This window comes from Etheostoma spectabile, chromosome 11, assembly GCF_008692095.1.
Source record: "Etheostoma spectabile isolate EspeVRDwgs_2016 chromosome 11, UIUC_Espe_1.0, whole genome shotgun sequence".
NCBI lineage: Eukaryota > Metazoa > Chordata > Actinopteri > Perciformes > Percidae > Etheostoma > Etheostoma spectabile.
The window spans coordinates 23,755,320-23,768,859 of NC_045743.1; the positions used below are offsets into that span (position 1 = coordinate 23,755,320).

The 13,540-nt window shown below is 42.8% G+C and overlaps 3 protein-coding genes across 7 annotated transcripts in view; 1 reads left to right on the forward strand and 2 right to left on the reverse strand.

Annotated features, from left to right (window-relative positions):
* LOC116698239 (insulin-induced gene 2 protein) overlaps positions 1-713 on the reverse strand; it is an 18,885-nt gene extending 18,172 nt beyond the window's left edge. For both annotated transcript variants that reach the window (XM_032530051.1, XM_032530050.1), the window contains exon 1: positions 548-713. The gene's annotated coding sequence lies outside the window, so the exon portion shown is untranslated. The remainder of the gene's footprint in view (positions 1-547) is intronic.
* A 6,944-nt stretch (positions 714-7,657) lies between these two features.
* Positions 7,658-10,388, reverse strand: si:dkey-251i10.3 (U3 small nucleolar RNA-associated protein 14 homolog A). The gene has a single exon (XM_032529742.1). The coding sequence runs from the start codon at positions 10,284-10,286 to the stop codon at positions 7,935-7,937; it is 2,352 nt and encodes a 783-aa protein (XP_032385633.1). The 5' UTR covers positions 10,287-10,388; the 3' UTR covers positions 7,658-7,934.
* A 295-nt stretch (positions 10,389-10,683) lies between these two features.
* Positions 10,684-13,540, forward strand: part of ccdc93 (CCC complex scaffolding subunit CCDC93) — a 16,330-nt gene continuing 13,473 nt past the window's right edge. For all 4 annotated transcript variants that reach the window (XM_032529743.1, XM_032529744.1, XM_032529745.1 and 1 more), the window contains exons 1-4: positions 10,684-10,953; positions 11,451-11,564; positions 12,301-12,395; positions 12,736-12,847. In XM_032529743.1, the coding sequence (XP_032385634.1) occupies positions 10,729-10,953; positions 11,451-11,564; positions 12,301-12,395; positions 12,736-12,847 (546 nt within the window). In that variant the 5' untranslated portion in view covers positions 10,684-10,728. The remainder of the gene's footprint in view (positions 10,954-11,450; positions 11,565-12,300; positions 12,396-12,735; positions 12,848-13,540) is intronic.

Below are 13,540 nucleotides of genomic sequence, written 5' to 3' on the forward strand. Positions count from 1 at the left end.
GATAGATAGATAGATATCCCAAAAAATGGGAATTTATGGTGTTACAGCAGCAAGATGATCCAAGAGGCACGCCCTGGGGTTAGTTCAGTTTGTGTGACTTGTGGTCATCTAAGGCATTACTTTAACAGAGCTTCCTTTATAACATTAATTTTCTAATAGCGACATAACGTTGGCTATCGAAAGGGTTGCTGTGGCAATAAACTGGCTACCTGACAAACTTAGCTAGCTAGCTTAAACGCTAATCATTAAGCAGCGTCAACAGCAGTTGCCTGTCTTCCACGAGATTCTTGCTGCTGATGAGCAATTTAAAATGAGGCAATGAAACACCTAACTACATTACAATAAATCACGTTACGTATAACAATTATAGTTATGAACGCAACGGCTCTGTTAAATTAGTTAGCTTGAGCCATGACGCTAGTTGACTAGCCTGATTAACGTTATATAGCTATGTAATAAGCTAGCTAACTTTAGCTAAGTGCATTTGTTATTTATAGCTGGCGTTACCCAGTCGTAGTACACCGGCGAGGTCAAAGATTACCTTTACCTTATGTTGACAGAGACTTTCCAATACAACCATATGGCATTTAAATAGCTCAGCGTTTAACACCAGGCTGCAAAACACGAAATAAGTTAGCCTTCTTCTCTTCCTACTGAGACTACTTCCGGCTATCTAAGCTAAATGAACCACATCCACCCAATCAGCGTGACATGACGTAGACACGTTACACAAAACTGACGTATCACTTGATTAGAGTTCACGTTCCATGGAACAACCCAAACTAATTATGTCTGCAGAACAGCTGGATAACGTCATATATTAGGTTAACATATTAAAATGTTCATTTTTTACATATCAATGTAATTAATTAAACCCGAAATTAGGTTGAGAGATATCTCTCAACTGGAGAAAATAATTATGTAGGCTACTCTCATTCTGTCTCTCAAATTCAAAAAGGCTTTATTGGAATTAAAGTTCCAATAACAATGTTGACAAAGCATCAACATACAGATTCAGATAGAACAAAATAAACAGTAATATTAACGTCAAACAATATTAGGAGAACAGATTTATCACATAGCAAATACGAAAACAAAAGTTAAGCAATATGAAACAAAAACAAAATAAATAAGATACATGTAAAGACAGAATTTAGATATACACATGTACAGATATTTAAAGCGCTATATCAAAATAAACGAACAGACAGGGTGTGTGTGCATGTGTGTGCGTGTGTCTCTCTCTATCTCTCTCTCTCTCTCTCTCTCTCTCTCTCTCTCTCTCTCTCTGTCACACACACACACACACACACACAAACGCACACTGTGTTTTTTCTGCAATGTATTTGATTTGCTCTTGTGGTCGTCTAATAGGCTTACAGAGATGCAGAGGTGAGAAAGTCACAGTGTGGAGTGGATCACTCTTAATCCTCAATCCCATTTGCACTCCATTTTATATTCAGCATACTGAGACCATGGATGTAGTTTAAGACTGAGACTGAGACCTGCTGCTCACGATGGGGTTTGAGGGATTATATGTGGCTACACAATAGTTTGAATATAAACAGACTACCCATGTGCTCTCATTCCACCATAGCTCAAAATTAACTTTATCACAGTTAACTGTTGTTTTCACGGTACCGATTTCAAAAATCCTAGTAGTAAAAAAAGATCAGAGCAAGCTGCTGTTATTGCATGTGATGGATGCCAAACTGAAAGAAATGTAGACAGAAGATAAGAAATAAAAAAGGCAACACAAGGCTATTGTTTCTAAGAATCTAAGAAGCAATTGAAAGCCTTGTTTAATGTAGATTTAAAGGGAACATATCTCAAACACTCACCTTTTCAGTCTCTGTGTATATACATTTGAATATCTGGAGTGCATTCAAATTTACAAACTGTAAAATAAGAAAACCCAGGCAGTTTTCTGTGGGCTGCATAAAATTTGAAAACAAGGGATTCAACAAGCCATTCAGATTGGGCTCACCTTCCTGTACCATGCAGACTCATTAGTAATTACCATCCCCTTTATGAGTGTCTCCACCCACAGCTTGAGAACTATGTAACAACAACTCCAATTGGCAGTCACTTTGTCGCATCGCTCAGCATTTGCAAAAATTGACTTCTCGTCTATTTTGGCCCCGCCTTGCTCATGGCAGCAGCAAGCTCATTGGTTGTTGCTGGCACAGGGCCACTCCCTTTGAACATGAATGGCAGCCTGCTGCTTTGTCGCTGTCTCTTGTAGCTAATGTGACTGAGGGGTAAGTCTATGAGGAAATGTGTTTTTGGGACCCACATTACGTGATTGTCTGGGAGTTGCAATCACTGTTTATGTTCAATTTGCTTTAAGCTTCATTGGGTTCTGGTTTTGAGTCACATGCCCACATCAGCCCTTGCCCTTAAAGGGCCCACCAAAGCCCTGTGGTATTAGGTTTTCATGACCCCAGGCTAATCTGGTAAATAAAATCACAACTCTTCTCAAATAACTACATTTTCAGAAATCTCACTTTATACATTACGTAATTAAATTAAGTTGACTTTACTTGCGAATGTATTTTTTTCATGCAAAAATTGAAATAGTTTTTACAAAGACTAGCCTTGCAGGATATTAATATGATACGTGAATTTGTTTATCACTGTACCTTTGCAAAGGTCTGGAATATTTTTTTCACAAGCCAGTCAGAGCAGCCTGGGCTTTTTGAAGGGGGGCTTAAGAGACAGGCGCTAATATGGAGCGTTTCAGACAGAGGGTGAATGCAGACAGACAGACAGTGTGTGTGTTCATGATAATGAAGGAACATGTCACCTAGTCAACAGAGTTACTCATTAACAACAACAGTGAAGCTTTAACACACTTGAACAATTTCAACCAACCCTGTGCTAAGTATTTGTGTATGTTGTCATATCTTAAGCCATTTTCATTTAATTTTTCAATCTACCTTTAGGCAGGAAGAACAATCTTAACATGGCTACATCTCACTATCATCAGATTCAGGCAGCTAATTTATGCTTATGCCATTCATGTTTTATTTAATAAGATGACTCAACAGATTCTTTGCACTCTACTACTCACAGTCCCATGGGAGACTCACTTAACCCTAATAATTAGAGTGATAAAGGAAGTCTAGTAGGTAAGAGGAGGGTATGGTGGCTTTCGATTAGTTGTCAAGGGCTACTTAGAGGCCCCCTGACGCAGCCAGAGAACAGCCAGGGATTCAATTCATCATCCTGCCTGTGCCAAGCACTAAGGGCCTTTTCATTATCAGACCACTGAGTCCCACTGTCGGCTCCTTCAGTATAAAAGTGAGTGATGGCGTGCGCAGGGTGGGTTGTGGGTGTAGATGCTGATGGAGGGGTGGGGCCGGGCCCTCGTCGTAAATGTCATCCCCATTGGACCGTTACAGGTCCCCGCTCCAAAATAATAGGACCCGTGACCTCTCTGTTGTCTATAATTAACCTCTAACCCCCTCTCTCCCTGTTTCATCCTCCAATCCCCAGACAGCCATGTAGTGAGAGATGCTGTTTGCCAAGCAGCCCCCCGATTCTCTCACCACAGGCAGAGGTGTAAAGTAGGAAAGGGTGTGGGAGCAACAAAAGAAAATGGCTGCTGCTCTTGTTTTTCAGTGAATGAATCACATGTTGGTGTTGACCTATCACTCAGCGTTTTGATGCCTAACAATTAAATCTTGAAAAAAAAAATCATCTTTTCCATACCTGGGAAAGATTAGAGTCAGGGTCGTAATGACGTACAAAAACGTGTAATTCCTTGTTTTTATGTTGAAATTAAATTAAAGCCGTATTTCCAATTCCTTCACACAATTTTGTTAGATCAAAGCATTTTATTTCTATTATGAATGTTACAACAACATACACGGGCAGGCCTTGCAGCAGAAATGTGGGGGTCTCTCTCAAAATGAGTGTTTGACATTCCCTCTCTGTCTCCGTGTGTGTGCTTGACATGCTCTGAATCTGCATTAACCGCAGCTGTGCCATGTCTCCGGCAGCGGGGGAATAGCCAGGTTTGGAAAGACAAGCTCGGTTAAAAAGAGAAAAGAGAAATGAGCTGAAGAACACAGGTACCTCCCTTGTGCAGGCATACAGACATTTACCACAACAATGAAACATCCAACGAGCAAATTGTGGCAACGGTAGGTGTCGGCTAAATAACCCCAAATCACAATAGAAAGTCAAATGATCCCTAATGGCTGGAGCTGACACCTGTACAGAATGACATTTCATGACGCACACACAAACACTTGCAGGAGAAGAATCACACAAGGAGGAAATGAGACATAGAATGAGGGAGCTTTTCTCTGTATTTAGCAGCAGACAGGAAGGAAAGGCAGCTTTCATATTCAGGCAGTGGAAACAGAAAGGAGTAATTTGTGGTTCCTGATTGTCTGTGCAGGTTCTTGGAACTATGAGAATGAAATGCAAATGCCCTATTGCTTGCAGCACCATAGAAACTATGCCAGCATGTGTGTGGCATATTGAATGATAATGACGAAGCAGGCTATATCCCCTGTGAGCAAGCCTGCGGAACAATGATTACAGATTGGCCGGTGTGTCCTCAGCATCACAAGGGACTCTGATTCTAATGCTAATCAGAGCTGCTGCCCATTGAAATATATCTGTACTTGCAAGGCACAAGGAAATAAGATGGAATACCCCAGTTAGGCTATAATTGTATAATGAAGCCCTGTTTATTTTGATATTTCAGCCCACAGGAATTTACATATTAGCTTTGAGCAGGCTTAACCTATTGCACCACCTGCTGGCCTGAGGCTGGTATATGGGTGGTCCACATTTGTTTTTGTTCTAGGACACTTAGAAGCAATTATCCGCCACCAGGCATAAAATGTTGATGTATGAGCTTGACTGTACTCTGCGTTATTCAATTTGTTATTTGAGGTGGAGAGCCTGTTAAAGGCGCTTCATCTTCCTGTTAGTTGGATCATACAGGCACATGCTAATTCAGTCTCAATAGAAATGGCACACCTATTGGGATTCATCCCCAGCTCAGGTTTTACACTCTCATCCCCCCTGCTCCATCAGCCTGCATCAGTCACACTATCAACCCACCTTTCCTCTTTGAATGTACTTTATTTTCATTCCGAGGAGAGAAACAAGAAGGAGAGCCGAGGCACAGTGATGCTCAGCTGCACACTCAATGTAGGTTAATGGAAGGGAAGAGAGCCTGAGCTCAGGCCGGCTCTGATTGGCTGGCCGGCGACGTGCAGCTTCTTCGCAGCACAACCTGTCAGTGTTAATCAGCGCCCATCTCTTAACAGCCAGCCAGGGCTATCGGAGAGGTGAGCCCATTGCTATTCAGGACGAAACAGATGATAAATCATTTGTACATAATTAGTGCTCAGCAAGGTTACAACTGACACGTATTTTCATCTTAATTAGGAGGGAAATTTGTTCCATTAATTTAATTTGGTGTGCATGAGCGCCTCTGCACCTAACTAAGTTAATCTTACACCTGTCAGGGTGGGAATGGAGTTGGGCCTTGGATCACATGGCGAAATGAGTAAGAGTCCTCTATCAGATTGTTTCACGCACAGACATCCAAGCCAATTGGAATGTAGTGAAGTAGCAGTGGCAAATAGAACTGCAGCTTTGAACTGCTGTGTGTAGTAGAAAGAGACTGTTATGGGTATTTAACTCCACTCTACTGTTCTTAAATCACTTTGGAATTGCTATGTGTGATGACAAATACAGTAAGATAACCCTTGTCTTCTGTCACATCTCATAGCCATAACACACTTTAAAAGCTGATCAGGGAAGAGAAGTCAGTATCATCTTCAGTTTCTTAGCAGCCAACCAATGAGGTAAGCATAAATGCTCCTTCATCCTAAAACAAATGTTTAAGCAGATCTTACAAATGGGCATAATGGAGAAAAACATGTTCCATCATGGGGGTTGTAGGCCATTCACACCCTCAGCTCTCTGATTTACAGTCACGCCTTCATATAGTTGAGTGAGAATCACTGTCTGATCTTGTTGCAGTCCAGCGCGCAGGAGTAAGTCCAAGGACTAGGTCTCTTTTCATTGTTGAAAGCTGAATGAAGCTGTAGTAATTGCCCCAAAAAGGTGGTCCGATAGAGAGGAAGATGGAGAATGACTGATTTAGTAACTATAAGGTTTCTAATGGAATTTTCCACTGCCTCTCGGGCACTCAAGCTGACAACCATTACCTGAACTGATGCATAGTCCATTACGGGATCCCCCACTTTAATAGAGTGTCTATCATTTGAAATACAGAGATGTCAGTTGCCAAAGTATGCACTCTCACCCATGTGTGAAGGTTTAACCCAACTGTAATGGCTTTTCCTTTAGACACTGCTGAATGGCCTTAAAAATCTATGTATGAGAAAGAGAGGGGAAGGAAGTCAAGCACAAACTTGTTGGATGCTGTCAATGAAGTGTGAGGGGCTGTATCATGGCTGCAGACCAGCTGGCCAGTTTACATCATTCAAATAGATCTCAATCACACAATTTCATCCGGCATCCTGTAAAAAAATCCTAAAATACCAGAATGTTAAAGCTATTTTTTTCTTTTAATTGATGGCAGGAAATTATTATAAGGAACAGCCTTAAAAGCATTAAACAGCAATGTAAATGCAATAGAACAGTAAATGATGCAGATATCTCCCCATAACATGCAATTATTGTTTCTTATTTCAGGGTTACAATTGAACCCTGATTGGTTACAATTTTTCAACAAAATATGACTAATTCATTTGATGTTTATTTGTTCTACTAATTGACTAATTATTTGGTCTGTTATATGTCAGAAATTACATAAAATCTGAATTTTTGCCAATGGTCTTGTTTTGTACAAACCCAAATACATGTATTTTACTATCATACACTAAAGCAAGTTGTTCTGTAGTACAGTCCTACGGTGTTGCTTGAAAAATGACAAACATCGATTTATTAACTATCAAAACTTCCTCCCAAATGGGATTTTGATGCTGTTTAGAATAATTCCCAACTTTGCTTCCATATCGTGATTCAATGACTGACTCCCACTGTGTTCACCTTGCATTTCCCCTAATGAAACTGCAATGTAGGGTTAAACCTTTTTTGTCATCATGTGTTTAAATCAGTAACCAGCTTATGCCATCCCTTCATTCTAAACTGTTGCACTCATTTTATTTCATGCACTGTATTTGTATTTCAGCTGGATCATTCAGTATTTTTCACTATGGAACGTTGGCTTAACTTTAAAAATAAAGTTTTGTCTGCCCGCACATAGTGCTTGCCATTCAACTAGTGAATAAGTCCATTTACTCTACTTATAAGTGCAGTACTCTGAGGAAAAATTAGAATTTTGAAGTCATTACATACTTAATGGCTTCATGTTCCGCTGCATATTTCTGCTCCACTACATATCAAGAGGAAAATATTGTACTTATTACTCCACTCCATTTAAATGCAGCCATCCTGCGTAATGAGTAGTTTATCTAATATTACTTGCGTACTTCTATATAAGCAACAATGTGAATAAAGAACTTGTACTTACTTTAAGTATTAAGTATTTAACATAATCCACTTGTAACTAGGTCGCCAGTTCTAAACGTTAAAATATGAGAACTTTTGCTTTGGAGGTGCATGTGTGGGGGAAAAAAAAAACACTGGGAAGCAGTTCCTGTTTCAGTTGTAAATGTAATGCACCACTTTTAGAAAACACACTACATACATATAAGCTGTTAACAATTTAACCCACAAGCCTGTGATCAAATCTTATTTTTACCATTTAGCTGACTTTTTGTATTTGATTAAACATATCTTAATCTCAAGAATACAATACAAAGGCTCCCAAAAATCATTTTCAATTAACTGAGTAGTGGAGAATTACTAACAACCTGCTGCTGTAGTTATTTACTTCTACTGTTAACTGGCAAGCATTTCAGTAATAGCTGTTGCTAATGCTTTCTTTTCCACGAGTCATCAGTACTTTTTTTCCTTGTGGAAGCCTGCTTCTTGTCCTTCATCAGCTCCTCCCGAGCCATGGGCTCGATGATGGCGCCCAGCTGGGTGAGCACCTTGGGCTTGCTGATCTTTTTAACAGTCCGCTCAGTGTTCCACGTGCGGCCCAGCGGAGAGCGGATGGAGCTCTCAAACTGTGTGTGGTTCTCGAAGGGAAAGGGCAGCGAGTTGACCTGGTGGAGGGTGATGGAGCTGTTTCTCTTCTCTGACATGATGACGCTTGGCAGATGTTGATCTTTTCTGCGTGGAGGTGGTGCTGCCTTGATCCTGAACCTCCTGCGCTTGTTGCGGGACAGGTTGAGGTTCGTCCCCCCCCACTCGCCCCACCCAGGCAGCGTCAGGTCCACCACCTTAGGCTTCCCCGCATCCTCCTGCTTCCTCTTGTCCTTAAGGAAGTCTGAGATGACGTCGTCTCCGGCAAAGGCCTCTTTAATGAGCCCCCTCTGGTCCAGCTTTTCATCCGAGTCTTCAGTGTCCTCAATAGTTGGAGCGAGTGGGACTTGGATGACTTTTGCCTCTTTGGTGAGAACTTTTTTTAGCTCGATCCCTCTTTTCCTTTTTCTGTTTTTACCTGTCTTCGGAGTTACAGTTGCCAGGTTTTCTGTGACTGGGGGCTGCTGTGGCTGAACAGGGGCTATATCAGTGACTGACTCCTCCTGACTGAGGAGCTCCACTTCCTCCAGAGTCCTGATCCTCATCAGGCCTTTCTCCAGCTGAGCTGAAGTGTCCATGTGGCTGGTGTCTGCAGTTGCCTCAGCCTTCTCGGCTTCGGCCTCCCGGCGGCTGTCTGCTATTCCTTGGAAAAGGCTTGTGAACTCCAAAAGCTCCTCGTCCACTTTGTCTGATTCATCTGCTTCAGCTGTTTTCTCCTCAGCGTCCACAGGTATTACGATGTCAGTCTCCTGAGCCTGACGCAGTTTCCTCCTGCTGTCAAACTCTCTGAGGAGTGCTTCCTCCTCCGTTTCCTCAACCTCCTCTTCCTCCTCTTCTTCTTCAACAACTGTATTTCCCCCCGCTCCAGGCCCTTCTGCTATGAAAACCACAGTGTCACTTCTCTCTTTTTCTGTGGGATCTTCTGAGAGCTTCCCTCTCATCCAGGGATTTGAAGAATCCAGTCCCTGCACTGCATCATTTACAAAATCAGGCAGCACCTCTGCATCGCCTGGATCCTCCTCCTCCTCCTCTTCCTTATCATTCAGCGAGGTCACCAGCTTCTGGGTCAGCTCTTTGTTCACCTCCAGCTGCTGCTGCATTGCTTTGCGAGCACCCTCATCGTACTTAGCCATGATGGCTTTCGACTTGGCCCACTTGCCACTGTTCTGGTGCTTCAGCGACATTCTCTCCTGCATCCTGGACAGCTCCATCTTATTCAGCTCCTCCAAGGCAGCGGCAGGGTCCGACTTCACCATCTCGTCAAACTGCTTCACAAAATCTTTACGCTTGGCCTTGTTCTGCACTTTGTGGTATTTTTTGCTCTTGATCTTCCTCTCTCTCCGGGCCTTGGCCTCGTAGTAGGACTGCAAAGCCCGGGCTTTCTGCAGCTCTGCACGTCGAATCTTGGCCTCCTCCAGGCTCATCGCCCTCATTGAAGCCTCCTCAGTAGGGGTCAGGATGGGGTCATGTATGGGCTGCTTGTTGGCAGACAGGAGGGCGAATACTTCCTGCTCAAGAGGGGTCTGTGCCTTCCAGCCGGTCACCACCCTCTCCAAGGGTTTAGGGCCAGAGGGCTCCTGGTTTAAGGGGAAGACCAGCTGCTCGGCCCTCTGGTTCTGTTTGATGATCCCTTTCCACCGGGCCACCTCTGTGGCTGCCTTCTGGAAGGCCACGTCTCTCTGAATCCTCTCACTCTCCTGCTTGCTGAGAGGGCACTCTATGGTCTTTATACTCCGCTGCAGATTCTTCAGCTGTTTCTTGGCCTTGGCTGGGACTGCGGAGGTTTTTTCCATAGTCCCGATGAGGTCAGACAGGTCGATTTTGTCGCCCTCTCCCTCCGCGTTGACAGTAAACTCAGACATCTGGATGGCCGCCTCGGATCTCTCTCCCAGTTTTTTCTTCCTCTTACCACCGATAGCGCTGATGGCTTCCAGCAACTTATGGCGTTTTCGTTCATCCTCGCCGTCCTCATCCTCTTCACTGGTGATGTTTTCATCTGCGTTGTATAAATCCTCCCCATCATCACCGTCGTCATCGTATTCCACATCTGGCTTCACCTCTGGGATCTTATCCGTCACCTTGGAGCTCTTCTTGAGACTCTTTTTACTCACTTTCTTCTTAGAAACTTTAGCCATGCTGGAGTAAACACTGCTGGAGTAGAATGGACTTCGCTGTACACACGTGTGCCGTGCACGGAGCCGTTGTCGTAAATTATACGCCGCAATGTGACCAGCATTGTCGCAAAAATATCTTCTTCCCTTTTCCTCCCAAATTAAAATATAACCACCAATAGCCTTCCAAAAAACGAGCAACTTAAATTTGTGTTGCAAGAAAAAGATCTGTGTATGATCTTAAAATGTATTTCTAATACTGTATTTTTGTAATATCATGTAAAGTTAATGTAATATTAAGTTTAAATGTGTGGCAGATTTTTCTAATCTCCGTGCTCCCTCTGCTGGCAGACTGCGCGTGCATGTTGTGCTGAGACGTTTATTGTGCTCTGACATACCACACGACATGATACCACGCGTTTAAAACACATACTATGTTTTCAAATATACAATATAGTTATGTTAAATGTTACAATGTGTCTTTTTGTGTGCAACGTTTGCCCATGTATGTATAATATTAACCAGTGTCGCCGCATTGAAAATATCCAACTGTCATATGTTACAGTCATGTGATCTGTCATCATCATCAACACTTCAGTTCATCATGGCGGCGGCTACGTCTGTGTTCCACAGAGTGAGAACTGGCTCTAAAATAGGTGCCCAGTATGACCAGGAGGGAAACCTTATTCAGGTAGCGTTGAGCATTTCAATTAATTTTTCAACACAGATACGACGCGTTTATTGTCCAACTGCATAACGTTATGCCACTAAATACCTTGGAGGCTAGTTAGCTAGCTAGAGGTGGAGTTTACCAAAAACATAACGTTTAGGCTACAGCGCTAAGTAACGTATGTATATGGAGTTGACGGTCGAAAACGCTATCACGTTAGCTTATAACGTTAGCTTATAGAATACCAATACCAATTCCGTAAACAATAGTAAATTCAAGAGAGAGTTTCAAGAAAGTAATTCCGACCACTTCATGAGGGCAGATGGAAATGTCCCCAACGCACTAACGTTGTAATTTGTCATCTTTCCTCAGACATTAACGTTACGTTAGCTATCTAAGTAACACAACAACCCCCCTGCAGCTGTGTGGGAGGCAGTGTCTTGCTCAAGAGCACTTTAGCAGCTGGCTGGAGATTAGTTTTCTAAAACGGTAGATGATGATGTGTGTTTGGGTCCCAGGTGGAAACCCGAGAGGATGAGGAGCAGAGCGTCAAGCTGGCGGAGATCCTGGAGCTCCTGCTAGCAGCAGGATACTTCAGAGCACGAATTAAAGGATTGTCACCTTTTGATAAGGTACACACACACACACAACTTGTTGGTGCTGTCTCATCATGTTCTTGGGAAAACTTCCTGATTCAGGTGAATAGGGGAGGTGAAAAAGATACAAGTATTACTGAACTGTGAATTCATACAGGCACGGGAGAGATGCAATGTGTTTTAGAGGGATGAGAAGTCCTTTCCTGCGTCACATGAATTTGTCAGCTGTTTGGGAGGAACAAGTCCTTCAGCTTGACGGCTTCCGGTAAGGCCACTCTGGCTGCATCAAAGAGGAGCTATATGCGAGGATACACAAGAGCAGCCTTCCCAGAAGCCTTGCAGCTGAAAGAGTTGCTAACTCTGCCCATACAGTTGACAAATTCATGTGATGCTTTAGAGGAAAGGACATCTCATCCCTGTAAAACACATTTGCTCGTTGCCTCTCTGCTCCTATAATTTCCTTGCATCTCTCTCGTGCCACCTCAGTGAGAGGGACTAAGATGCAAGGAAGGGAGGCAAGTGGAGGACTTTAGGAGGCAATTTAAGGGTTATGAGCGTGTACCCTCGCTCATGGCTCCTCGGTGATCCCTCCTCGATGCTTGGTCCTAGGGGCAGAAATAATAGCTTTGAGATATCCTTCAACGAGGAGGGATAGAACAAGTTCCGCTTCGGCCAGCGGACTGAGGAGTTGAGGAGCTATCAAATAAAGGTTATGAGATGCAGCCTAAATCTATACCTCACTTGGCTTGTTTCCTCCTATTGTTCTCCTCAGGTGGTCGGTGGTATGACCTGGTGCATCACTACATGTAACTTTGACATTGATGTGGATCTTCTTTTCCAAGAAAACTCAACCATTGGCCAGAAAATGTGAGTGTTGTGAGTGTTTCAGCCGGCTTATTATTTCTGAAGTGTGGCAAAGTTTTTGGTCATCAATCTAAAGTGTGCTAGATTGCACTGCAAGACATGGTCACAATGTTCTCGCTCAATACTGGACAAAGTTCAAAGATTGTTGTAACCAATTCAAGTCAATTGCACCCAAAAAACAAAGAAAAAATATTGAAAAACACAGAAGTTACCATTTAAAGCTTCAGCAACCAAAATATAAGTATAGAATGCCTTTTTTTATACACAAATGCAGTACATGTGCAATGAGATTGAAGATATAAATATTGCTTCATCCATGTTGAGTGCTTCTTTCTCTTTGCAGAGCTCTGACGGAGAAAATAGTGTCTGTTCTACCGAAGATGAAGTGTCCTCATCGCCTGGAGCCCCATCAAATCCAAGGGCTGGATTTTATCCACATTTTTCCAGTGATACAGGTGAGAGAATTCATCCTAAACTGAGACACAGACTCATCATATTTTAATATTTAGCATCTAATGGCCATTTGCTTTGAACATTTAAAAATAGTAATAATGACAAAAGTCAAAGTAATCTAATGTTGTTTCTGTGATAAGTCTTCAAAGTTGTTGTTTCATTTGCTTCCATAAAATAAAAGTATCCTATCTGTCGGTCTAATTTGAATGAAATTGGTGTCAGTTGATAAGATTTGGGTTGTGATCTAGATCTGTGATTTCCACCTTAACTTAGAATAGGACTTCAGTATCAGTTCATGAATTTTAACACAGAAAATCCAGTGCAAATGACAGGCCCAGGGTGCCAGTATTTGTAGGTGATCCGGTGGGAGATGGGGAACTAGTGGAGTTGTTTTAGAACTGGAGTGATGTGGTGCCAGGATTTGGAGCAGGTGACGAGGCGGGCGGCTGCGTTCTGGACCAGTTAGACTTGGCTGATGTTGGTAGAACTGATGCTGAGGAGAAGTGAATTGCAGTGGTCCACTTTGGAGGAGATTAGGGCTTGAATGTGTGAGAGAGGGTCTGATTTTGGCGATGTTGCGGAGGTGAAAGAAGGAGATTTTAATGACATGACAGATGTGGGGCTCAAGGGAGAGGGTGGAGTCAAAGATCACGCAAAGGTTGTGGGCCTGGGGAGACAATGGTGCCGTCGATGGT